The sequence below is a fragment of the Barbatula barbatula genome (assembly GCF_947034865.1).
Source record: "Barbatula barbatula genome assembly, chromosome: 8".
NCBI lineage: Eukaryota > Metazoa > Chordata > Actinopteri > Cypriniformes > Nemacheilidae > Barbatula > Barbatula barbatula.
The window spans coordinates 17,874,675-17,901,291 of record NC_136771.1 but is presented as its reverse complement, the minus strand read 5'-3'; the positions used below and the strand labels follow the sequence as shown (position 1 = coordinate 17,901,291).

The window sequence follows — 26,617 nt, the reverse complement described above, 5'->3', positions numbered from 1 at the left end:
TGTCTAGATCCCTATGGTTTTAGTGCAGATCAGTTAACACTGCATTATCTTTAGGCGACTAGTTTTGCCCTGGGGTCAGAGGGCTTGGCTTTCTTTCCTACCTCATCAAAAAACACTTAATCTTTCCCAATTTCTCACGATAATCGCATAAAAGTAGGCAAATTATTTTGGTTTTGAAATCACTGTAATACATGGGCATAAATACCTTGTGTTGCATTAATGCATTGCATTAACTGGTGTCATTTTGAACATGAGATTCATTGAATAAAGTGGCATAATTCATAGTTTGTATATGTATTGTATTGTTCATGTGCCACCTAGTCAACAAGAATAATCTGGTATTTTGTGTGTGTGTGTTATTTGGTTCATCCACACTGAAAGCCGCACTAATACCTTGGAAACTCTTTAACAACCACTGGCACAGAAAATAAGATCCACAAGAGAATACAAAACAACAAAACTTTTATTAACACAACGCCCGATTCCTCTCCCCAGTTCTGTCTCTGAAACATCGCATGTAAGGGATGTGACATCGTCATTTCCTTTCAGTTTCTATAGGAAACATGAATCTGTAAGAACCTTGAATGCTTAGAAGTCAATATAGGTACATAAACACACAGAGAAAACAGACTGTGGAACAATATTGTCAAAGAGGAAAGCAGTGGGAATAAAACAATTCAGCTGGTTGAAAATACATTGGATTGATGTCATTTTCAGTTTCCCCTAATATATAGAGTTTGGTTTACACAAGTTTGTATGTGTATGGATGTTTCAAGCACAATCATGTATTTTAGCGCTGATATCGAAACTGTACCATCGCAAAAAACAATCACTTCAAGAGTTACTGGATAATTCTATCTGTGGTAATCCACAGGCAGTTGTTATGTGACTGCATCTACTTCAATCAATGCCATGTTATCACATATCAATTATAACTGTATATGTACTCTCAATAAAATACTTTAAGACATATTAATAATTAAGTAAAAAAGAGATCCTCATACATATCATTTTGGCAGTTTAAGTTGAGCGTGACTCATTGTTCAAATGAGTTTGCATTAATGTGGGAAATTGAGCACAAAGAATTCCTTGGCATACTCTATATTTTCACTTAATATGGTTTCTAAATTATACATAAATACCAAAATATAAGGCACCTCCATACAGATGACCACTGTTGATGCCCAATTCTATTGTATGCAAATATGCATGTGAATAAAAACTAGTTGTATTATAGCATTTAGTGTAGTTGTAAGTGTGAGGATCTGAAATGTCATCATAATGAAATTAAGCAAATGCCACACTTTTGTGTTCTGTGGAATTAAAAAATTGTTCTCATCATAGTTGTTATTCTTTTTAGTCAAAAAGATATACAGAAATAAAATATCCATCATATATATACAGTATCTATATCATAACTGGGAAATAAACCTTGCATTCTGAAATCCAGTAGTCCCACACAATATGACCATATTATATGAAAAGAAAATGATTTGAAGACAGCTTCACTGTATTTACACATTGATCTCTATGATGATATTCTACTTAAATTATTTTATAAGCACAACATGAGCTGTTATCAAAGTTGAATGATGTTTAATAACGCAATTTTAACTGACTATTTTGGCTATTGTTAGGTTGAGATTTACACGTTTATATAATAGTCACTCATAACCCGACTCAAATCTGTTTCCGAGGTCAATATATGCCGCACGCTGTTACACAGAAGATTTTTGCAAAAACGTAAATTTTCTGTTTGGCTTTAGTTAAGATTCTTAAATATCGGATGTTAATTGACTATTCAGCATCTGCTCCCAATATCAGCGGCAATTCGTTTTTTGTATGTATATTCAAAACGTGGAGACATTTAAAATTGGAAGCTTATCTTTTTTGAGGGAATATGTATTAGAAAGTTGAAGGCATAAGACAGAATAGCAGACAAAATGAAGGGAAAAAATTGTATTTCGCACTCCTGCTTGGACCCTCAGAACGCTGAAAAGTCCAAAAAGTTAAGACCGTCATGATGTGTGTGATGTATGAATGTGTTTGATTCAAAGTCTTAAATAAATAAGGTGCATCACGTATTAATAAATATCCTGCAGTTTCAGGCTGCCCAATTCCGATGAGCTCAGGTTCAAAGGTCAAAACAGATCAAGCTGGCAGAGAGGGGCGGGCATTTCAGTGCATATCCTGAAATCACTCTCAAACTTGAGGGTGTGTTCATGTCAGTCAATACGGTTACCGCAGATAGTGAATCTATCGATCTCCAGCAAGTCTTTTTTGGGAGCTCTGTCTTGAAGTTCAGTTTCATCTTGAATAAGGTTTTTTTCCTCAGATTCATCTGGTGTAGTGAGGAACTGATCTGAGTCGCTGGTGGGGATTTGAGGGGCGGGTCTTTCGTCCCTGTGGGTTGGCTGAGTTGTAACTGATGCAGACATACCCTCATCGACTGGCTCACCTTTAGAGGGGAAGAGGACAGTTGTCAATGACGACGAGACATTTGAAAACATTAACTTTGTTACAAATGAAACAGTAAGACTTATTTGTTATGACAAAAACATGATTTTAAGCTTATTTTAAAAGTTACCTGATGGTTCTTGTGTGTGTTTGGTTCGTTGGGCTCTGCTGGACACCCTGCTGGGTGCGGCCGAGGGGGTATTCTGAAATAACTTTTCCTCCATTTTTGCCTCCTTCACATACATACAGGATTTTCCCAACAAAACAATACTATTCAGCACCTTCAGAGTGATCATACTGAATAAAAAAAACACAAGGTCAGTGCAACATCATGCATAATATTAGATAATAACAAAACACCAGGTATGTCAGCATACCCCAGATAGAAGAGCACCACGCAAACGATGGACAGAGAGCCCTGGATCTTCACAGAGCTGGTCACCACCCGGATCAGCTGTCAGTCACAAAACACTCACGTTACTAAACATCACAGCATCTTCAATGTAGACAGCCTTAAAAGTATTGAAATCTTTACATCATTTTTCTATCATTTACTCATGTCATTCATAACCTGTATGAAATTTAAGGGGGAAACCTTAAATCAGCCTGCAATGCCATTCCTAAATTTTCCCCCAAAACAGCTGTAATACTGACAAACACTTTGATTATAATAGACTAAACTCACAGAAATTACAATGTGCAGTTTTTCATTTATTTCAGTGGGATATGACATTACTCAATAACAGGGTAATACAGAATCTGCTGACTTTTTTGGTAATTCCAGTTTGCGCCGTCTCAAAAACCGGTCGCAAAATGCTTCTGTAAAAGCAAAATGGCAGATTCCATGCAGGGGGACTTCGGTGTATATAGATAGAAATAGCTCATTCTAAGGTAATAAAAACATAACGCCTCATTATCAATAGATCCTCCAAAAATTACACAATGGAGCCTGAAATTACACAAGGCTGAATAAATTATGACAGAATTTTTATTGTTGAGTTAACTACTCTAAAAACATAAGGCAAAAGTTTTATCACAGCACACATTTTCAGACTCCGGGTTAACCGATTTACATTCCACTGTTGGAATATAAAATATTTCTATTTTGCTCTTGATATCTGTATATTGAGTGACATTTAATAATGTGAAGTGGAAGGTAGAAGGTTACCAGTAGAGCAAGAGGAAGCGGAATGAAACCCATCCTCCTTGAAACACTGTCACTGTAGTCTGTGTACGCCTAGAACACACACACACACACACACACAAATCTGGTTGATAAATCTGAACCGTACTCTCTACAACAGAAAAACAGTAAATATCCAGCTATAACAGTAAATATACCAGAGACAGTAAGGAGATAATACTGATAGATAATCTTCCACATATGATTAGATAAACTAACTAATCTGTATGCTAGGGGAAACCATTTCCTTTTCAAGTATACAGCTGCTGGCTAGAATATAGTTTAACCAAGTGGACTGATGTCAAAATAACCTTTGATACTTTAAAAAGAGTAGAGATGCACTTACATTTTTCTGTCTGCTGCTGACCAAATCAAAGGCCAGACTTGCTCTGTATTCACTGTAGACCTGAAACACACAACCATACAGTTACTTAATCAGTAAAGCTTAGGCTTTCTCTTAGGTGAGAAATTAGTTTACTTGCCAAATATAAACTGACAAATACTGTTTACAACTCCTGGGCTACCCCTAAAACGTTTTATTACTATCTAATGTTTAGTTAGCACATTTCTTTAAAAAGCACCGACACACAAAATGCACACAAAACTATTCTTAAATGTCTTTGAATAGAATAGAATAAATGCTAATGATAAGTACGAAAGCTAGTATAACCGTGGGAGAAGTGTGCGAGTGTGTGTGTGCTGTGACACTAATCTTCCTGGCTAAACTAAGCAGATCTCTGTCTTTAATCCCTGTCTGTAACTACAGTGCCCTCCTCTTTCTGCCTTTCATATCCCTCTACCTCTCCAACTGTGGCCAGTTTTATCCGTTGTTCACTATACACACATTGTCTTTACATCCACTCAAACTATTTGGGACTTTTTAGATGGACTGTCATTGAATACTTTCGAGAACAATGCCATTTGTACTCACATCTGCTGTGATGTCATTAAACTTGGTGATGAAGGCATGTTTGACAACATCCACTGCGATCTCCGAGGCGATGACCATGCACACGTCAGGAAACAACACCCACAGATGATCTTACAGCAAAATCAACGATTAATACAGATATCGACTCGTGTGTACAAACTGATGGTTATCAGTGACCAGATACCTGGATTCCAGGAGAATTGCTCCATGTTTCTGAGACAGACAATCAGAAGTAGGGTGTAGTTTGTAAATCTTTCTTTAATGTCTAAAATAACACAGACAGAAGAAACAGGTTTAAGGTGGACATATTTTCCATTTATATGAAGATAACATATTTATTTAAGCATATTTAAACCTACCACTGTTGGACATCTGAAAGAGGTTGTTTTTCTCAAATTTCTTAAATACGCTTCCTTTGATCTCAACAAACTTTAAAGAGAAAAAAATATACGTCAAGATAGGCTTGACAAAGTACGTATCGCAATATGGATACAGATGCTAAGGCATGCTAGTTGTGTTTTGACTGTGTGTGTTTACACTCACATTATTTGACATCATGATGGTGAGAAGTGACTTGTTGTGCGAGTTAAAAGCTACGTTCAGTGTGGTGGCCTGGACCATGATCAGAATGGCGTGCAGAACTGGATTATCAATCAAGGAAACATATAATCTGCGACTGAATATGTTGAATATTAATTAAATTGATTGGAGAATGTTACAAAACTGCTGATACAGGACCAGGGGTCTCATTTATAAAACTTTGCGTAGATTTCACCCTTAAAGTGTGCGCATGCACAAAAGGAAGCTTTTGCATACATACAAACGTTTTCAGATGTAGGAAACCATGTATGCACCAGAACCTGCGCATAACTTTATAAATCCAAGTCAGGGGAAGACGTATGTGTATCTCCACCCCGATATATGGAGCTTATAACGCCTAGTTAAACTATGCATAACCTCATCTGCATATCACTGGCATGTAAATATTTCCATTCACGTGACAGTACGAGACATGTGGAAGAAATGAGCCAATGGAGCGCTGCACCCCTTTGATCATTGTTCTCGCTAGAAATGTTTTATATACATTAAATATATTTTAGAACACGAGTTTTGCAATTTATTCCTTGATTTCAAGGTCCTATTTTGGTTTATGTAGTGTCCTAAAACAAATATCCGTACAAACAGGGTTTTTAATTTTGTTATCATAGGCAGTTTTTCGTCCCTTGCTTCTTTATTGATTCTCAAATGATATGTTGGGGGAATCATCCATCTAATCCCCTTCTTTCCGCCAGCCTACTCTGATCTGATTGGTCAGATGATCTAGTCTGCTATGATTGGTCTACCGCGAACGAGGGGAGAAGAAGGAGGTTTTCGCGTGCAGTCCTAGCAAAACGTAGGCGGGGACTATATGTAGTGATGTAAATCTGTGGCGGTTCTTGAATCGGACTAGGGCATGACTAGCGTGATTCAGAGTCGTCTCTCTTTTTTCCAAGCCAATAACTTTGCTATGCATTCACCTTCGGCTCTACAACTTGGCCGACTGCTTACATTCACACATGGCAACATTAAACCCTTCATGAAATGTAATTTACATAATCTCGTAATATGTACTCTTTAAGAGGACCTCGCACTCCTCGCTGTCATTTAAACATTAAAACGCGCAACATGCCACAGGATAATGTTTAAAAGCAGCACATGTTCTAGAAATCTATCTATACTTTTGTTCAACTTTTAGACATTACTTGAATGCTTAACTCCATTAATAAGACTGAAATATTTAATCAAATGTGTTTATAAAAGAGAAAATATATGAAATAATTTTGCCTCTATTATTAGTCTTCATTCACACCAGTAAAAGAATGCGTACGCATGGTCCCGTAGTGAACAATGTGATGGTGAGACAGTGCTGATTCAATATTTAGATTCAATTTAGATTTAAGATTTGAGCTGGTGTTTACAAAAAAGTGTTTATGAAACAATTATCACTCAGTACAAGCGCAAATAACACTGCTGGACTTAATCTTCATGATAACCTGGATCTAACGTATGATATGTGTGTGAGGCATTAAAACTTATAATCGATCTTCACAGATTTGAGTTCACCAACTCGCCGTCTGTGTTGCCACGTCCCGTTGTCTCCAGAATGCGCGTACGAATGGGTCAGAGTTAGCTTACAGGTGCGCACCCATCAAGTTTGTTTTGTAAAGTGGCGTACGTGGCCCGGTTTTGTGCGTATGCAACCTTTAAAAATGAGACCCCAGAACAGCAGCGAGACAGTAATTGTTATATGGTACTTCAAAGTTATTGATTTCCTCAGCCAACATGTACCAACTTGCTTAGTCTCGCTCTTTTTGTCCCAAGATATAACTATATGGTACTTAATACAACACTAATATGAAGGATACAGACATAGAGAACAGCCATAAAGAAGTGTGGGATCACTCCTATATGTGCTCGCTTTCTCTCTTTAGGTTCTGTTGCAGTCCAGTATAAAGCATCCAGAATATCCTGACCAAAGGATGAAAACAAGCGATCCGCCACCTAGAGGTGAAACACAGAAAAGCATCTTTTCACCTGCTGTTAATATTTACAGCCATATTGCTGCCTTCATAAGCTATCAGTTTCATATAAATATATGTTTCAAGTTGGGGAAATGGAAAAATCTGAGGTAATATTGAGCTGGGAGGAAACATCATCTTTTTAGACAACTAAGCAAATGAATGTAACATACTTTACGTGATGTAAACATGATAACATGGAGGCTGCATAAATGCAAGCGTTATGCTACCATACCTCCAACATGTTGTAGATGATGTAGAGTTTGATGACAGACTGACCCCGGATTAGATGGTACATCATGGCATAATCCACATAATGCATCATGAAGTAACACAAAACCATGATGAAGCCCTTGAGAACATCACACACCTGAGCAGGCTGCAAGATACGTGATCCGCTGTATACACACAGACACACATAGAAAAACATCTACCGGTTAAACTGACTTCATAGCGGTAAATCAGATAACTAACTAATAGCAGATCGCAACGACAAAGCAATTCCTCTGTTGGTCACCTACTTCACACACAGCCACTGGGTTAGTGATTTTGAATCACACACACAGTGATGCAAGCATCGTGCACCAGAAAAAAAACACTTATTAAACATATATCTCGGTATACCCTGGCAGGGTGCATATTCTTCAAACAGTGTGCAAGCTGTGGCATATTCGACGGTTTTATTTTTTTATGATGTTTTCATTACTACATATAGTTCAAATGGGTTATTGTTAAGTTAGTTTATTGTAGCTGTTATTATAAAAATGTCATGTTTTTGCCATATTCATTGTTTTTAAAATAGTACATTTCAATTTCATGATAATTCACTCACCCACATGCCTCCGTGTAGCACGTCAACGACTTAACATACTACATAGTCACGTGAAAAACACACGTGTGACAAGCGCAAGTTCTGACCTCATGTTGAAATCTACATTTCGCGCAACCTTTCCAATGTGATTGCGTACTACGGAAGTCGTGGAGGCGCATCCTGGAAGACCTCCCAGGCTGAGCAAGCAATACATTTATGTTTAAAAAGTATATAATTATTTTGTTTTCTTGGAAAATGACCAATTGTTTCGCTAGACAACATCCTTATTCATCGGCTGGTGTCGTGTAGAGCCTTTTGAAGCTGCGGTGACACTGAAATTTGGACCTTTACCAACAGCCCCCCATTTAAGTGCATTATAAGGACCCTGAAAAACCTTTCCTCAAAAGCCTCACTTCGTTTTCGACAGAAGAAATAAACGGCTTCTATGACATGTGGTTGAGTGAATTATCGTTTTATTGTGAACTACTCCTTTAACTCACATCTAAATGAGTAATCTATTATTTCTACAGAATTTGTAAATAGATGAGAATTCATTCAATTACAACATTTTACTGAATGATGAAACATCTTAAAACCAGCATTCTGAAATGTGACTGAAGCAAAGTATGTAATCGTAAAGGAAATTTACACTGTTGTGAAATATTAACAAATAGCAATCCAATTCTTACTTTAACAAGAAAATTATTTTGTATAAGATGTTAATGTGGGGTACTTTTTAAATAATTACAATAATTTATTTGAATACAATTAAAACTTGATCTGAATAATTTGTGTCAATTCATGACACTGTCTCTACACTTGAACAAGCAGGCTGTCATGTCCCTGGTGTAGACAGGGTGTCACACATCTAATAAAAACATTAAAGAAGCCCAACTACACTGCCATCCAGTGGCTGATCATGGAAGCCTATTCTAAATACTATAAGGACAGGGGAATTCTGAGAATGGTCTCAAATGCTTTCAGTAGTTCAGAGTGATATCAAACACAACAGTGCAAGATTAGGTAACTATGGCAACATCAGCCATTGTGAGGGTGTGCATGAGTGTGTGGGTATGTGTGTGTGTGTAAAGCAGCTGCAGTAATCTTTTCTGCATACCTGCTCTTTTTGCAGTAGGGGCATATATAAGCCCTGCAGGCAGAAGAATATACAGTGAAGAGCAGCTACTATATGCACAATAGTTTTGGGTTTGCTTGTGTGTGTGACAACAAAATTAAAGGAAAGAAGCGTCCATAAAATACTATTGTTAATATGTTTGGGTATAGTGCCCACCCTGTGTGAAATGTGTGTGTTACCTGAGGCCGCAGCAGGGCAGTGTCAGCAGTCTGATCAGGGCCAACAGAACTCTGAGAGGCAGCAGTGTGAACACATACAGAAAAACATCCAGACATAGGAAAAACCCAAAGATCATCAGCTAGAGAGAAAGAGAGAGAGGATGTGAGAGAGTGACATCACCGACATCACATTCTACTATAGTATATGAACATTATTTATTCTTCCCTTTTAAATAAGACTATTAATTTTACTACTCTATCTTTGTGTGGTTAGTTGAATTTTATTGCATTGTCAAAATAAACATGCAAACTCATTTTAATAGCCAATGAATTGTTTAAATGTATTTTTAACAGCTGGTTTAGTTTTTCCGCAGCTGACTGAGAAGATGAGTGCACTGCATGCAGATGTGATTGGTACCTTCTCCAGTTCTTTGGGAATCCGCAAGCAGGTGTAGACCTTCTCTCTCCGCTCTGTGTATTTGGCCTCGTTGTGTTCCAGAAAATATCCTCTTGTCAACTCGGTACGAATAAACCTCACCAGAGATAGATCTGCACGCAAATACACACAGCTGAATGTCTAGCCACTGCATTCAAGCAAAGCGAAACCACTCAACACGTAAATATTAAATATTCTTATAAATGGGGGACAAAGAGATAAATGGTGATTTATAAACACAAGTCCTATATAGAAATATATACAAGTCCTTTACACTAAATTCAGGTTACAATGTAACCTACTGTAATAGTATGATTTAATGGTCCACTTGTGAAAATGCTTAAAAATATATGGTCAATTTACAATAAAATTGTATTTGTTAACAATAAGTTAATGCATTAGTTAACATGAACTAACAAGCTAAACTTCTACAGCATTTATACATCTTAGATTCAGCCTTGATTTTGAATAATGTTTTACATGTAACATATCACTTAATGGAGGTCATCAAGATTATTAGATAAGCCGAATAGTATCAGCACAGTATTATGCTACTGCACAATCTTACCACACACAGTTACAATATGCAACATATTTGACTGGAAAACTGTTCATACAGTTGTGGTTTGATAGTGATCATTAACAGTAAGCTCTATTTCCTGTTCCTAGTGCATGTTTATGTTGAATAAAAAAACACATCTGTGATAAGGGCAAGAGATTGTCCTCAAACGAACCGCACACACTGTGAATGCTTTATCTGGCCGCTACACCGGACTTCCTATTTCCAACAGTACAAGAGAAGGAACTACAAAACCATGGTTACAGATAAACAAAGTGAACGAGAAACCAAGGCCAAAGGGACATATAACCACTGAACGTGTGTGTAAATGACTTAAATGCAATAAAAAGAATCACCTAATAATTTATAAACAGATATTTACACAGGTAGCCGATAATGTATCGTGAAAAAGTTGTTTATATTTGTCATTTTTTTAATTCATTATTTTAAAGCTCAAATAAATACACAACATTTTAAAGTTGATATTTTACTGGCCATATCAGTATTGGACGTATCAATACCGTTAATACAATCAGGCCAATATATTGAAGCCGATAAATGATGAATAATTTCCTCTGGTTGAACCAATTCAGGTGCACTCTGCTCAATACAGTAGTAGAAGAATATCATTTGTTTATTTCATAAACATATCAGAAAAGTTTAACAGTTCAAGAAACTAGTGTAGAATTGCCTTGGTGTACAGTAAAAAAAAGAACTGAAAGTTTTCTGCAGTCAATGTTTAAATATATAGCAGTTTTTGCCTTTTGTTTCAGGCTCAGAAATAATATATTAATATTAGATACTGCATATTGGCCACTATATCGGTTATCGTCTTCCAATGTCAAAGAATGATCTGTTACTGGTGTTTCAAAAGCATGGTATTATTCGATAAATCATCGGCCATATCGGTACCTGTCGATATGAATGGTCATTTTTAATATTATCGGCCGATAATAAAAACGAAGGTTGATATATTATAGCCGATATATATATATATTATATAAATAATTAGCTTTGGTTAAACTTCTCCAGCTGCACGCTGCTCACAGTTAAAATACATACAGTACTGTCTTTCTGTAATGATAGCAAAGCATTGTTAATGTGGTACAGTATGTAGACACAGTTTTTATGAATGTGTAAATTCAAATCACAAATGCATATTGCTTTCTGTCTTGAGAACGGTTAGACATGTGGCTATTAAGAACATTTCTCTGGGTTGCTCTGGAAGAACATCTATAATTGTTTATTAAATAAAAGATATACTACAAAATTCTGAAGGTTAAAGAATCTTTAACTTATGGGAAAAAAGTGTTTTCTGCACTGAATGTTAGGGCTGCTCGATTATGACAAAAAACATAATCGCGGTTATTTTGGCCAATATTGAGATCACAAATATTTTACTTTATTGCTCATTAACCCTTAAAATAACATAGAAAATGAATCTAACTGAAAAATAAATGTAAGGAAATAGCACTGCTACTGTACCTCTGTAAAGAAAAGGGTTCGCTGTGGAGTTACACTACAAGAAAAGAGAGGATCCTTGCAAAATGGAATGCGGCACAATAATCGTTTGCTTCGATTATTTAGTTTTTGTAATTGATGACGGCCAAAACTGCCAATTACGATTAAATTTCGATTAATTCCAAAGCCCAACTGAATGTTTTCATGTAAAAGCAGTTGTCCACTTTCTGCCTTTTGTTTCAATCTTAAGAAATGTTATATTAATATCTAGATACTCTAAATCGGCCAATATATAGGTTATCGGCTTCCAATGTTAAAGAATCATCGGTTATCGGCTCAAATTTACATATTGGTGCATCCCTAGCTTTAACAACTATTATATGTTTTTTGTTACTTTAGTACAACAAGGGTTACTACATTTCGTTACACTGTACTTGTATATGTATAATGACAATAAAGTTTAATCTAATCTAATCTAAACTTTTATAAGAAAAAAGACAGGTGTGATGCTGCAAAGGTATTGATCTTAGTTACTCTTTAGTTTCTAAAGTTAGTCTCATCGTGTAAGCGGCTACTTATGTCACGCGAGTCACTTTATTTATACCGATACTATATATAAACCAGGGCTGCAATAGGATGCTGTGCTGCTTGATCTTGTGGAAGAATCAAACCGATGCTGCGGCCACTTATGTATCGGCTGTGTGTGCGCATGACTTTGCTTACAAACCTCATAAACCTAGAAAACATCTCCGCGCAATAAAACATTCAAATCTAAGTTCAGACCGTGTCAGTAAAGCCCAAACATGCTGTTTATGGAGACAGGTAAATATATTTTGAGACATAACCTGTCTCTGCAACAGACAGAGTCGCTGTCTGACACTCTTACCTGACAAATTGCTCTTTCTTTCTTTACATTTCGCCTTTCTCTCGTAAAATCCCAGAGTTTCCGTAACGTCTGAAGGCCCGATATGTTTTTTCGTCTTGTTGGTGAGCAGTTTCTCTCTCTCCTTATCCTCGTTTTCGGTATAATTTTCGTCCCCTAGCCCAGCCGCTACTGAGTCCGCCATCTTCCCCTCACAGACACAACATTCACGCGTCACGGCATACGTAGCAACACACGACAAAAGACTTCAACTCCCATAATGCATCAAGAATATTAACTCGTTTTAAAAAGCGATTTAATAATGTGTGCATTATCTTCATAAATTATACAGCAAACAAACATATCCAATTCTATAAGTTTACTTAGGCTACTCATTCTTTATTTTTTTACACATTTTGGAATGATAGTAAACTATGATAATTTCTATCATAGTTTTAAAATCCCCCCAAAAAATCGAATCTGTTATATTTTAGCAACTTCAGTGTAGTTACGCCTAGACTAAAATGAGCAAATATACCCTGGGCATTTAATGAAACACCTTCGGTATCACCTTGTAATGCATTTTTAACATTACTAGAGGATCCACCATTTTTTGCTCTTGATGGCTGTTTATCTTCATTATTTTCTCAAATTCATGTATATTAAAACTGTCTTTGTTAAATAAAATGTTCGTTTTTTCATAAAATAAGCCAATGTTTTGAGACAAATATGAGTTGCAGATGTAGTACACATATTTGGCCACTGGAGGGAAAATAGATTTACAAATGAAACCATTATAAATGACATTTTATATTTATTATGAACACATATATATGACTTTTATGACTTAGTAGATATGCAGATATGCAGTAGAAATCGAATCAATTTATTTATTATAATTGTATTACTAAGACTCACTCTGTATCCTCAATCTTTAGCGATATGCATGAAACAAATGCATTGACTGAATAACAGGGCATAGTCTGTTATCATAACCAAACACATTTTATTAATGCAAATCTTTGAAAACCATACATAAAATACACAACTAACAACACAAAACTGCAGGTGTTTTACAATAAGCATTAAACTTAAGGGCAATAATGATATTTGTCTTTGTGCTAATAAAAACTATAGCGTTCACAATGGGAGTTTTTTCATTAACTGGAAGCTACACCAAACAGTACGGTACAGAACAAAGCTGAGACATCCACTTAGCTTTAAAAAGGGCTGAAAAAATTCTGATATGAAATGAATTGATAGTTCTGTATATACAAGGCTTTCAACGGGTCTTTAACCAGCTGATCAGCAAAACAATTAGTTGTCCTCTTTTTGGAATACTTAAAACAATTAAAGCTGTACATTTGAAGTATGGAATACCATGTCACACGCCAACATAAATGCAAGCATGCACACAACCGAGCACACACACACTCAAACTGCCTCACACATACACCTTCTCGCCCGCAATTTCTCCTCTACGGTTCAAAATACCCTCATCCCTTGACAGCACTGTTGCCATAGCTACCCACTGTCAGATCGCATTACTCCAACTGCTGTGTTGCCACGGTATCAGGCTTACTGTCCTGGTTGCCAGGGTGCTGCCCATTCCAGGAGCTCCCGTTTCCAAGTGTCGGTGAGTTGGTGTAGTCATGGAGACCGTCATCATGGAGACCGTTGACAGGGTCGTATTGTTCATTCTCAAGGCGCGTGATCAAACGCTCATCCACGTCACCCAACTCCCCTCCCATAAGAGAGGGCTCCCCTACCAACATCACATCCTACAGCAAGAGAGAGAGAGTGTTGACGTAAACAGAGATGCAGGGGGTCGAGCGAGAGAGAATGGCGGAGGTGTAGAAAGAAAATGATGAAGAGGGAGAGAGAAGAAACAAAAGAAGCAGAATATTTTATAACTTTTTTTTTGCTAAACCTGAACCTGTAATAAGGCTATTCAAGCAGACAGCGCAATGCACAAAACCACGAGAAATATTTAAGATTAAATGATAAATATGAATGTTTTAGCATGTAACAGAGTTTGCTGGAAACATAAGCTTTGTTCAACACGCACTCATACGCATACAGACACACACGTGCTAACAACCTTGTCTGCAACCTTGTTTCTTTGGTCTTTAATTGGTTTGTTTCAGATAGAGAATACCTAAATAACAACATATGTGCTAATTTAGCAGATTTGCATTGCTATAGCTCATTAAGACAGCACATGCTGCGTGATAACTGTCTGCATGTGTCACTCACCTACCTAAGCTCCGCCTCCAGCCACCCGCCACCCCTCGTTTCACCGGCGACACGTTTAGGCTGGGGACCAGAGACGGACAATACTAATTATCATCAAATCAATTACGGCTAATGAGTCTTAATTACAAACAAATTAATCAGACTGCACAAATGACTATATATAAAAAATTACTCTACAAATTAAAACTTTTATTTAGTATAAACAATGAAAAGATTACAGTTATTTTAAATGAATAATACAGTGCCACAGTCTACAATGCATAGAAATAGACAATCTGGAAAAGAAACAGTTAAGGTGGGTAAGCTGCGCTCTGTCTCCTCTCTATGTTGCTTATTATATTGTCTATACTGTCTCCTCTCTATATCGCTTATTCTTTCTCTTTTATTCACACAGACACACACACACACAAATACACACATATTAACAAGCAGCTGATCCTCATTTATATTGTAGCAAGTCTCAGTATACTGTAGGCCTAGTATACCTCTCTGTATGTGTGTCTCTGTGTGAAGTGTTTGTGTGTGTATGTAGACATACCTGTGAAGGCAGGCTGAAGTTATTATTATTGGCCGGGCTGCGCTTTTTGCTGTTTCCTGTGCTGTTGTTAGATGCGCTACCAGCTGAGTTCCTCCTTCTCCGTCTCTTTGTTGCTGGTTTGGCTGGTTCTGCTGTCATTCAGAACACATCAGAGCGGAAAGTTTAATTTTGATGAATGTTGTGATAGGAGTGAAAAATAAGATGGGTGGACGTTTACACTACTGCACAAAAAGTGCAGATACACCATATCATAACTCCAAATTAAATCAACATCAAGAATTAATATGCCAATATCTATTCCAATATATAAAGGAAAATAAATCAAGCACATTTAATAACGGAAATATTAGTTGTTTGCAGGTTATGAAAAGAATAGTGAAAGGCATGATGTTGCACGTCTTGTTTTCAGTCACACAAAAATACATTGCAGAAAATCATTTTCTATCAATTCTATCAAAATATATATTTAAAGTGACATTTTCAAACATGAATTAAAAAAATATTCACAAGTACAAAGTAAAATAAATAGCTTATATTGCTAAGGTGGAATTTTCAAAAAAATGAATACAGTCTGTATGTACACACAAACACACACACGTATATATGCTGTGTGTTATCACTGTGAACATGAGCTGTACAGATGAATATACACACATTTTTTGGGATTAGCGGGAAAAACTTCTGTCTTGAAGTTGGGTGAGGGTCCGACTAAAACAGAGCAATTAACAACAGTCAAAAGGCATCGTCACACAAACATACATGAACGCATATTGAGAAGATTTCAGAAAATAAAATTCAATCTTGTGAATACTATGTGAAAAGGCTGCAAAAGAGTAAATAGGAAAAGAATAATGAGAAAAAGAGAGCGTTGTCTCAAAGAACACTACCCGTATTGTTCAGTGAAAGTAAATGAATTACTGTCACTGAACAGCAGGAGGTAGTTCTTTTTTGGAAAAGTGCTGTAAAACAACATAAAAACCATTGCATGGTCAAAGCATTAATTAATTAATGTAGATCACAAACCCCTTAACAGCTTGTGCTCAGCACTTTGAAATGTTAATAAGGAATATGAAACATGTTTACAATGTACACGATGTAAGAGGGGCCATGAAACAAGAGATGTACTGAAGAATGTAGCCGAGGGAAGCAGTGTGTATGTGCGTGTGTGTGCGTGTTTGTGAGACCTGGTGGTGTTGTCAATCTCTGCCACTGATTAAAAAGGCAGGTCTTCAAGCAGTCTCTGGGACTCAGTCCGTATGTCTTATGCCTAGACATCAACTCCTGCATTGGCTCCAGAATCACACACAACTACACACAAGCAAAACAATATTTCAAGTCGTTCAAATCATCAAAATCTGACTATATATGTATAGTTTGTATGATTGAAACATACTCTGAGGTAGTTCAGTGTGAGGTTGGTAAGTCCCACTCGACTGATGTTTTTGGACAGTTGCTCCACAGCTCCAGGGTCTTGTGCCTAACAGACACACACACATACAGACAAAAGTCCATTTATTTTCTCCATCCAGAGCTCTAATTCATTACAGGATATGTTTCCATAGCAACATTCTGACAGCTTAGATAAAAGGTTTGGATGCTTTCACCTTGATTGATAAAAAAGGACTGAAATACATTTTTTTGTTTGCCTGACTACAGCCTGTTACCTGTGAATACATCTGAGGACACACGCCTGTGTGTACAAACAAATGAATAGTGTGCATAATCTGAAATTTTAAGAAGAAATCTGATGATGTCTTAATAAAAAACAGATACGTAGAGATCACATTTAGATCAGAGTTTATATGTATAGCTGATAAACATACAGTTCACATTTATGCATTTGTCAGACGCTTTTATCCTAAGTGACTTACAGGTTTCAAGGTCTACATTTTTATTTGTTCATTACTATGGCTTTTTACGCTGCTAGCCTGCTACACAAGGCTCTACCTACGGAGTTACAAAAATGTACGTAGGAACATATAGCAAATAGATAGACGGTTTTATCTTAACAACATAAACAAACGTAGCTGCGCATGCGCACTTTTAGGACCCCCAACTAACTTCCGGTACACATTCACAAACAATAGAGTGACTGTAGATTATTTCTGATAACAAAAACAAAACGAGAAGAACCATTACTTGGCTAAACTTGTCTCTCCAAAATTGTTTAATTTAGACTTAGTTGGCTGGATCCCAATGTACCATAAGGTTTGTTTAAATGCGACCAAACTACAGGACCCATTCAACAAATTGTTTATAAAATGAACACACAACAGAATTCTACAAATATTATACAGTAAAATACTAAATAATATTAACATAAATTATATTGAATACAAATAGTTATATTATTAGACACTAGCTAAAAGCAAACGGGAAGATAAGTGGGGGTAAGGTGTGCTCGCATCCGATGAAACGGTCTATAGTGAGATCAACTTAAGGGATAGTTCATCCATAAATAAAGATTCTGTCATCAATTACTCACCTTCGCGTTCTTCCAAATCTGTTTAAATGTCTTTGTTCATATGAACACACCATTGACTACCATAGTAGGAAATTTGTAATAAAGTATCATTTTAAAAGCATAATAATAACCCCTTTTTTATATTTATATGTTAAATATTTGTATTTATATACAATATAAATTATATATGAATATAGAAATGACTATACACATGTAAATATACATGTATTTATATATTCATTATTATTATATACACATATTTTATAAACAAACACATTTATTTTGCAAATGATTAATAGTTTGACAGCCCTACAATAATATAAATACTTTCGTAATTTACATATTAACATAAAACCTTTTTGGACTATTTAGTAACAATATGTAACAACAGTTAGTTGTCATTTTACATTTTTGTTACATTTTTCCACATGACCTACAAGTTAAGTTCTTATATTGGGAAAAAAATCTATTTTGTGTAGTCATATCTTTTATGTGTGTCATAACTAACTATCGTTCTACCTGTACCATAAAGATTTAGAATAGATTCTATTTATCTCAGAACAAAAGAAAAAATTTGGGGGTTTGCATGCACATTTTCTTTAAGAACACTTCATTCTTGTTATTCTGATCCTATAATGAGTCAAGAAGGGGATTGCAGCGGATATTAGTTCCAGTCCATTTGTCACACAGGAAATGGAAAGTCGAGTTGAGCATTTTGGAGTATTGTACAGTATACTGAGATACCGTATTCTGCTCGTATTGCCATTCTAGGTCATTCGGGTTATCTTGTAGTGGGGAATTTTTAAAACTATAAAAATAATATAATAGATATTACTCACATTAACAGCCAAAACACTGCGAGGAATGAGCTCACTGTAGTGTGTGATGGTAAAGTGCCAGGTTTTGATTCTCATGAGATCATCGAAGGTGAACACAAGAATAAGACGACCTTCAGTACACACCTGTGAAAAAAACAGAAACTGAATCAGGTGTGTGTGTCTCTTCGGTTATACTTAGCTCAATTAACACCTATTTGCTGTGGAATCTCCCTCGTTCTCGGGATTATCTTTCAAATTACAAAATCATGGCAGTGACCTGACCAGTGAAAAACATTTCAGAAAATTGCTCCCAACTACTTTTGGTTAAATCATAAGAAATTATACAGTTCTCTCATTAAAGCAGTATTTTCAGCACAAGCAAGATTCTCTGTGTGGAACTCTGAACCCCAACATTCAGTTGCCGGGGGAACGGAGGGTAGCTGCGAGGTTGGCATAGCAACGGGAGGGATGTAATCCCAGCAGACACGCTCTGATCAATGCCTTCAGTATATACACACACACACTTGGGAACAGTATCTGTATAACTTAGCTAGAACACATGGTCTTGCAAATCAATATTTAATTCACAAATGTTCATTTACAAAAGAGCAAAGTTGGACCAAACTCTCTCCCTCTAAGTGACAGGTGGAAAAATTTGCATTCTATAGTGGTGTATCATATCAATATTGCATGGGACACTCCGTCCAAAAGATGGAAGTCAGGCATTCCAGTTGTCTTACAAACGTGGCGGCTTTGTTTGCGAACAAACTATCGTGTGATACAATTTCGATAGAAGCAAAAGCGTTTTTGCGTAATGACAAGATATGAGAGTGTATCTAGCAGATCATCCTAGAATTTTGCAGCATAAACCCATAGGACAGAAAAAGTGATTTGAGTGGATGAGCGAGAGAGAAAGGAGGCAGAGGAAGAGCAGAGGGAGAGAGCGGGGGTTTTATTTTCCTTTTTTGTTTTGTGCCGTTCCAGCCCAGAATTCACAATGAGGCATGCATTAGTGCGCAAATGAGAAGGCAAAGACACACCGAGCAACATTTTTCTGTGAGCGTGCTTATCGTACCGTACCTTAGTGAACGTTGGTTTGCCGTGTTGAGTTGTCATAGTACAGTGATGAGAGTCAACGGCAATAGTTGTGTTGTTAAACGACTCCTTTGTTTGTTTCAGCTCGAAAAACAACTCATAGACTCCGCCTTCAAACAGAGAACTGAAATAGCGAGGGATGAGGGTGCGGCCGATGGCTGGAAAAGAAAAAATGTGGTGGATGAGAGAAATATGTGAGGAGACGGCAATTTCATTCTTAAGATATTACCGTGATGTGTTGGCTTATTACCAAGTGAAAGCGGCATGAACTTCATATGCAAGTTTTTATTTGTTTGCTCATGCCCATATGACAAGAGAGACTCAAAGTTAAGTGGCACACTGGCCAAACAACCCAACTGGCAACCGTAAATGTATGTGTGTGTGTCTCAGTGTGTGGTCCCCCAAGAGTTAGAAACAAACTGGCTGCTGAATAGAGCCGCAGGCATTAAGTCCAGCAGGCTGAGCGTGTGCACAGAACAGTTAGTGCTCTGGAGCTGTCAATCACTGCAGTAGAGGTGTGTGAAGTCTGCAGGCCTATATTTATTTGAACACCCCAGACCTGTCAATCAAATCTCACCACATACAGAGTGAATAAGAAATGAATGAGAATGTGAAATCCAGCACAACTGTCTGCCTGTCTTACCCCAAACAAGCTCAAATTAATCCGAATTCACTCTCTCTAAGAGAGTGAGAGCGAGATAAAACCAGAGACTCCTGCACAGTGTATGGATCTCTTATGCAATATGAACTGTATCTAAATAGTTGATGAGAATCTCGCTACTCATACACACACGTGCATATTTCTGTCTGAATTCATTCTTATATGGATTAAAAGGACAGTTCACCCCTTAAAATAAAAATTCTGTCATCAATTACCCACCTTGGAGTTGTTCCAAATCTGTATACATTTCTTAGTTCGGATGAACACAGAGAAAGTTATTTGGAAGAATGCTTATAATTACCAAACAGTTCTTGGACCCCATCGACTAACATAGTAGGAAAAAATACTTTAGAATTTTTTGCTTCTCATGAACACAAAAGAAAGATATTTTGAAGAATGTACATTTACACTAACGTATTTGGCAGACTTACATTGCATTACACTACACATTTGTTTCTGATAAGTGCAATCCCCTGGGATCTAACTCGTGACCTTGGGCGTTGCTAGCACCATGGTCTAACCACTGAGCCACAGGAAAGAACTGAACTAGGACAGCAAACAGTTCAGGGGCACTTTTGACTATCATTGTCCTTTTTCCTACTATGATAGTCAATGGGGTCCAAAAACTGTTTGGTTAGAAGCATTCATCCAAATATCTGTCTCTGTGTTCAACCAAACAAAGAAATCATTACAGTTTTGGAACAACTGTAGGGTGAGTAATTCATGACAGAAATGTTCATTTTTGGGGTGAACTATCCCTTTAATTTGATCAATATTAATGTAATAATCAGGTAGGCCCCATTATTTAATCATCATTGTGATATTTTAAACACTCTCAAAAATACTGTAAAATATTCTATATTGAGGGAGACCACATGTAATTGTTTAAGTAATATTTATCGACCACTGTTATAAACATTGACGTATCAACCATCAGGTATATAGTGGATACAGCCCGGCACACACTTACTGTACGTCTTGGGTCCTTCCTCCAGGCAAAACGAAAGTGTTAATGTGGCATCCTCTTCAAAGAACTCAGTACAGAACGCATCCCACCAGAGAATATCACAGTCCTATGGGATCACACACTGTTAAACCTCGCTGTAAATTACAGGGTAAATAACTTTAAAATAGTCAGTATTTAGCAGTAACATTGGGAAACAGTATTTAACTGAAACATGAGGTCCATTTCTGTAGCTCAGATAATATAATACAGTTAATAACTATATTAACACATTACAGAGAACAGCTGTAATATTCAGCTGTAAAATACTGCCTTTTTTACTAAACTGTCACATACACACACATATGTGCGCTGACTGCTTAATTGTTTACGCAAAGGTGTTGCCACTTTAAGGGCAGCCAGGTGTGTGTGATCATTGAGTTTATGTTCCTTTCCTTTGATTGTCATGGTTTGAAACTTAAAATGAAATCCCCAACAATGAGTGATTAAACATTTCAAATATTTAGAAGGTTTTTGTTAAATATACTGCAAACGTAGATAAGTTAATCATTTCTTATTATGTGCTCTGTATCTTTTGATTCCATAAGCTACCTGTTAGCTAGCTTTTAGCATCTTACAACTCTCAGTAGCCTTTAGAGTTGAAAATAATTTATCACCCCACCGCTTCTTTATTTATTTTTCCTGTTTATTTTTTATTGTGTAGTCACATTACCCACAATGTACAGATGTGAATTGTGAGAATTGCCTTTACGCCAACTAGGCCTTTTTTATACACATGTTAAAAAAACACCAACACAGTGCGAATTTTCAGTTTGAGTTTCAGTGCCCTTGTATTTTTAAGAAATTCTCCTCATTAAGGTCACACATGCAGATTGACAAAATTATTGATGAATTACTTGCACAAGATCTGTTAACTTTGTACAACGAAGGTTGTAAAAGCTACTTCAAAAAGAACTTCAACTTTGTTCCCCCAAAACCAATATATCTGGGCAGTGACTGTTAAGGTAAAGTTAAAATGGAAGAAAAAGAGGAAAATATATATACTCATCATTGTTAAATTAAAAAGATTTGAGATAAAAATGAGTGAAGCCTATTGGGTATGAGCACAGTGCTACCTGGAACAACCAAGGAAGCTGATTGCATTGGAACTGCACATGGCACAAAGTACCAGATGTGTGTGATTGCCAGCATGTTGAAAGATCTTTGTGAGCAGTGAATGTGCTTCTCCTACCCAAGATTGGAAATCAGCATTGGGTCAATTGAGTTTGTCCAAAGACTGCTGGGAAAAGCCACAATGTGTTCATAAACTTAGAGATGCTACTGGTAGGACAAATACTCGTTGTGTACTGGATGCTTGAGAGTAGTTTATGCTAGTAGTTTTAGCACCTAGCATGCTAACTGGACGTGTGCTATGAAGTGTTCTTGATTTTACATTGCTGTTAAGTTGCTACATAAACTGCAAATATTTTAACAATGTTGTTTGTACTTAAAATATCTTTGAATACTGTGTGCAGTGACTTATATATTTATGTTTTCTGTATAGGTTATTAAGCTAATCATCTGAGATATTCATTGAAACATATAATACATTGATTTGATGATGAAGAAATCTATGCTTTGAGTTATTCTATGCACCCTCTTAAAGTTGATTGGAGCCTTTTTCAAGTTTGGTCAGACATGCAGGCAAACAAACCCTGATAACTTGACAGTGACACAGCTGGTAAAGATCGCTTTTGTCATTATGTGCCAGTTATAGAAACCCTTAAATCTCTGTTTAAGCAAGCATCGGTGAGGGAGCAGTACAACCAGTCAAAAATGCTTGATCATGATGACAAGGTAATGGAGGATATAAGGATGGCACATGCATCACGCAAAATGCCATCTTTCATGAGAATCCATCATCGTTATCAATGATCTTGTATCAGGATGCATTTGAAGAATAGCCTTTTTTATGTATTTGTGTGTTTGTGTAATATTGTAAGTTAATACTTTAGTTTATTAGTCACATTAATTATGGTCTACTATTCATTTGCAAAGTTGTGTTGAAAATGTTTAATGAATTGATAAGTGACACAGTTTCTGTTGTTTATTTATATTTTTTATATTGTAAAAGAAAATAGAATGTATTTGGTTAACATTTTGAGTAATCTTTGCCATTGATATCCCATATCTACAATATAGTGTAATTGTTTTCTTTATTTTCCTTTAATGTGATTTATACATTGCCATACACTAGCAGTGGATGTTATATTTCAGAAAAAACTTTCAGGTTTGTTCAATTGTCTTATGTAATTATGGATTTTCTTGTGTTTTGTATGCTAAAGTAATAAATTATGTTTGTTTGAACCTTTTGAATTTCTTTGTCTTTTTAGAAGATAATGCCATCAAATAAAATGCAGCATATTTGATGGAGCACAATGTATATGTAGTATTCTACTGTGATTGTAATGCATTACAGTAAATAACTATCACCACTACTCCTGCCAGTAATTAGCTGTTATTCTTGATTTACAGTACAATACTGACAAAATTGTTGCCAGTTAGTCACCGTAAAGTCTCAGTTACAGTAAAATACTGGCAACACTGTTGCCAGCTTCTTACTGTAATGTATATTTAAAGGTGTTGCCAGTTAGTCACCGTAAAGTCTCAGTTACTGTTAAATACTGGCAACACTGTTGCCAGCTAATAACTGTTGAATCTGCATTACAGTAAGTAGCTGGCAACAGTGTTGCCAGTATTTTACTGTAGAAATGCCTTGAAAGGTCTAACAGTGCACATTAACACACACGTTCTGACATATTTAACACTGAATGAGACAGAGAAGTGGCCCCTGAATGACCCAAAAATGACCATAATTAAGCTTGGCACAGTGATTGTTATTTCAAAGCACACAGTTTATTATAAACACACACCTAAGGTTGGCTCGCCCCATTAAAAGCAGCAATTTACACCTTGGCCGGGCCAACGACAGCTACCATGTTATTGAGATTCACTTGATCACAGCGGATTTTGACGGCTCTAAAACCTCAACAATTCATTTAAATCATTGTGTGTTTACATGTTTATAAATGTGTTTGAACATTTATTCCAAATGAGGGATATTTCTGTTGGTCAACATTCCAATAGTTCACTCTCTGTCAGGGCTATCCATCAAACTGCAATACCTCTACTGGTGTTTTTTTCTGCTTTCTGTTATTCGCAAGGCTCTCTCTGAGCAGAGGCAATATTCCATGCGTTCAATTTATTGCAGATTATTTTTGCACACACATCAGCGGCATCAAGAGCGGAGAATATTAGCTTGTGCTGCAATTTAGCTTTGGGGGAAATCTATATTCTTTATAAAATAATATAGAAATTATATAGGTTTTTCCTCTTTAAGTATTATGGAGGGCCAGTGACTCCATAACTGGAGGTATTATGGAGGGCCAGTGAATCCGAACTAAACCGGTAACCTTTTTATACATATTTGTGTCCTTGTTACACATGTAAAATGCACTTAAAGCAGTAATAACAGTATATGAATAATTTCAAGTAGCCAATCCTTAACCTAACCCCAATTTTATAAAATCCCTATGTTAATTAATACATAGTACTTATTGTGTAATTACACAGTAACAAGGATTCATTCAAATAAAGGGTCGCCTAAATAACACTAAAACATAAACATTTTAACCACATCATCTCGCTGTTTTGTTCTTACCGTCTACTAGCCATTCAACGGAAATAGTATGACAATAACTTTAAATCAATAGTGCATTTGGTATCTTAATACTGCAATAAATACAGTGCTGTGCAACCGAACAGTAGGATCTTTCTTTTTGGTTTATCTATCAATAATCTATAGATTCCACCTAAAAATGTATCAGTATCATAAGTTTGTATAATGTCAGAGTCTGTTATTGGTATTTGATATCATGAACTAGCAACTATTCATATTTGAATGTAGGCGAATAAATGATGTATTTATTTATTTATTATGATTGGTTAACATCGCAACTATGTTTAATGTTCTAAATGAATTAACTAAAGTTAACGCACACTTTTACCACTACACATCTCGACCATCATTTAGTATGAAGAAATGAACAAAGCTTGTATTAATAAGTGCAATCAAAGGACTGTTTATAAGTTAATGTAAACTATTGCGTTAACTAATGTACATTATCATTTTAAAGTGATACTTATTCATCTATTGCATGCTTGAAGATCCCCACTAAGATTTAACCTGCTATCTACATTAATACAAATATCCGATGATACTTTTCATAATGCAACTAAATATGATGACCTACAGTGAGCTTTTGTTTATTATGAGTGATCACTTACCTCGGGCCGGGACTGGAGCCGTTTGTTGAGCTCATGCATCCGGTACTCCGGCTGCACCGGGTAGGGCGCGTGTCTCCGGTAAAACGGACCGAACGGAGAGGAGTAGAAGGGATCGCGCGGCGCGCCGGTCATGGTTTCTGTTACCGACAGCTCGCGAGGAGCGCATCAACACGCCGCACGTGGAGCACGACGATCGTAAACATACACACGCGCGCTCGCGGACGCACGGAGAGATGCGACTGTCAAATCACACGCGGGCTCTGCTGTGAAAGGAGAAGAGCGGAGCGGAGACGACAGAAGAGGAGAGGGGGAGGGTAGGAGTGAGAGAGAGAGAGAGAGAGAGAGAGAGAGAGAGAGAGAGGAGGGAGGCAGGGAGCGGGAGAAGAGGCTTATGGAAATTGGAGTGTCTTTCCTTACAGTAGGGTCTGACAAGTTGGCCAATTAGAGCAAAATATAATGGAACGCAATTGCTGTAAGTTATTAAAATGTTTGTTCGGATAACCCGCCCATACATGTCACCAATGACACACTGCAGTCTGTGCTACTGTAGATAAATCAATAAAGCATGAAAACACAGCATTGCACGCATTTATTGCAGAGCTGCAACCAGAGGAGAGTCGGCGCTTCTCTACTTGTATTTTTCCATCTTTCTTTATGACCCATGCAAGAGACTTGCTCTCCCACATACAGACTCTCTCCCATTTCCATACACATTTTTTAATCCTTTACTTTGTGCATTTGATTATATTCTTTTCAGCAGCAAAGCAAATCTCTTTTAAGCATTTTATTCAAATAAAGTATTAGAAAAAATAAACCTTAGGAGAGAGAGAGAGAGAGAGAGAGAGAGAGATTGAGAGAGAGAGAGAGAGAGAGAGAGAGAGAGAGTACATCTGGATTGTATTACTCTCTTGTTTTAGAGGGAACCAGGGCCCCAAGAGTTCCTC

General features: G+C 36.7%; 2 protein-coding genes across 5 annotated transcripts; both read right to left on the bottom strand.

Annotated features, from left to right (window-relative positions):
- Window positions 1-446: 446 nt before the first annotated feature.
- Window positions 447-12,781, bottom strand: tapt1b (transmembrane anterior posterior transformation 1b). Of its 2 annotated transcripts, XM_079463289.1 has the most exons (15): window positions 12,576-12,778; window positions 9,652-9,782; window positions 9,255-9,373; window positions 9,058-9,090; window positions 7,365-7,527; window positions 6,977-7,112; window positions 5,115-5,212; window positions 4,931-5,000; window positions 4,756-4,836; window positions 4,572-4,681; window positions 3,987-4,046; window positions 3,626-3,694; window positions 2,835-2,911; window positions 2,588-2,754; window positions 447-2,458 (listed from the first exon to the last, which is right to left on the bottom strand). In XM_079463289.1, exons 1-15 carry the CDS (start codon window positions 12,754-12,756, stop codon window positions 2,226-2,228), a joined length of 1,728 nt encoding a protein of 575 aa, XP_079319415.1. In that variant the 5' UTR covers window positions 12,757-12,778; the 3' UTR covers window positions 447-2,225. The 2 variants fall into 2 exon arrangements, with proteins under 2 accessions (XP_079319415.1, XP_079319416.1); XM_079463290.1 differs by lacking the exon at window positions 9,058-9,090 and having other exon boundaries at window positions 12,576-12,781.
- Window positions 12,782-13,349: 568 nt separating this feature from the next.
- Window positions 13,350-25,968, bottom strand: ldb2b (LIM domain binding 2b). 3 transcript variants are annotated; one of them, XM_079461646.1, is made up of 10 exons: window positions 25,674-25,941; window positions 21,354-21,456; window positions 19,708-19,880; window positions 18,649-18,771; window positions 16,739-16,822; window positions 16,530-16,653; window positions 16,000-16,053; window positions 15,346-15,476; window positions 14,808-14,867; window positions 13,350-14,332 (listed from the first exon to the last, which is right to left on the bottom strand). In XM_079461646.1, exons 1-9 carry the CDS (start codon window positions 25,803-25,805, stop codon window positions 14,808-14,810), a joined length of 984 nt encoding a protein of 327 aa, XP_079317772.1. In that variant the 5' UTR covers window positions 25,806-25,941; the 3' UTR covers window positions 13,350-14,332. The 3 variants fall into 3 exon arrangements, with proteins under 3 accessions (XP_079317772.1, XP_079317770.1, XP_079317771.1); XM_079461645.1 differs by having other exon boundaries at window positions 13,351-14,332; window positions 14,812-14,867; window positions 25,674-25,968; XM_079461644.1 differs by lacking the exon at window positions 14,808-14,867 and having other exon boundaries at window positions 25,674-25,940.
- Window positions 25,969-26,617: the final 649 nt, after the last annotated feature.

Bases quoted from the DNA above. Each gene is read 5' to 3' on its own strand.
- tapt1b (XM_079463289.1), bottom strand. From the start codon at position 12,756: ATGGCGGACTCAGTAGCGGCTGGGCTAGGGGACGAAAATTATACCGAA. The intron at 7,113-7,364 runs GTATGGTAGCAT...TTTCACCTCTAG, and splicing joins TCATCTACAACATGTTGGAG to GTGGCGGATCGCTTGTTTTC. The intron at 2,459-2,587 runs GTAACTTTTAAA...TCCCCTCTAAAG, and splicing joins ACACACACAAGAACCATCAG to GTGAGCCAGTCGATGAGGGT.
- ldb2b (XM_079461644.1), bottom strand. From the start codon at position 25,805: ATGACCGGCGCGCCGCGCGATCCCTTCTACTCCTCTCCGTTCGGTCCG. The intron at 21,457-25,673 runs GTAAGTGATCAC...GTGATCCCATAG, and splicing joins GGCTCCAGTCCCGGCCCGAG to GACTGTGATATTCTCTGGTG. The intron at 16,054-16,529 runs GTCTCACAAACA...GCTCTGTTTTAG, and splicing joins GAGATTGACAACACCACCAG to TCGGACCCTCACCCAACTTC.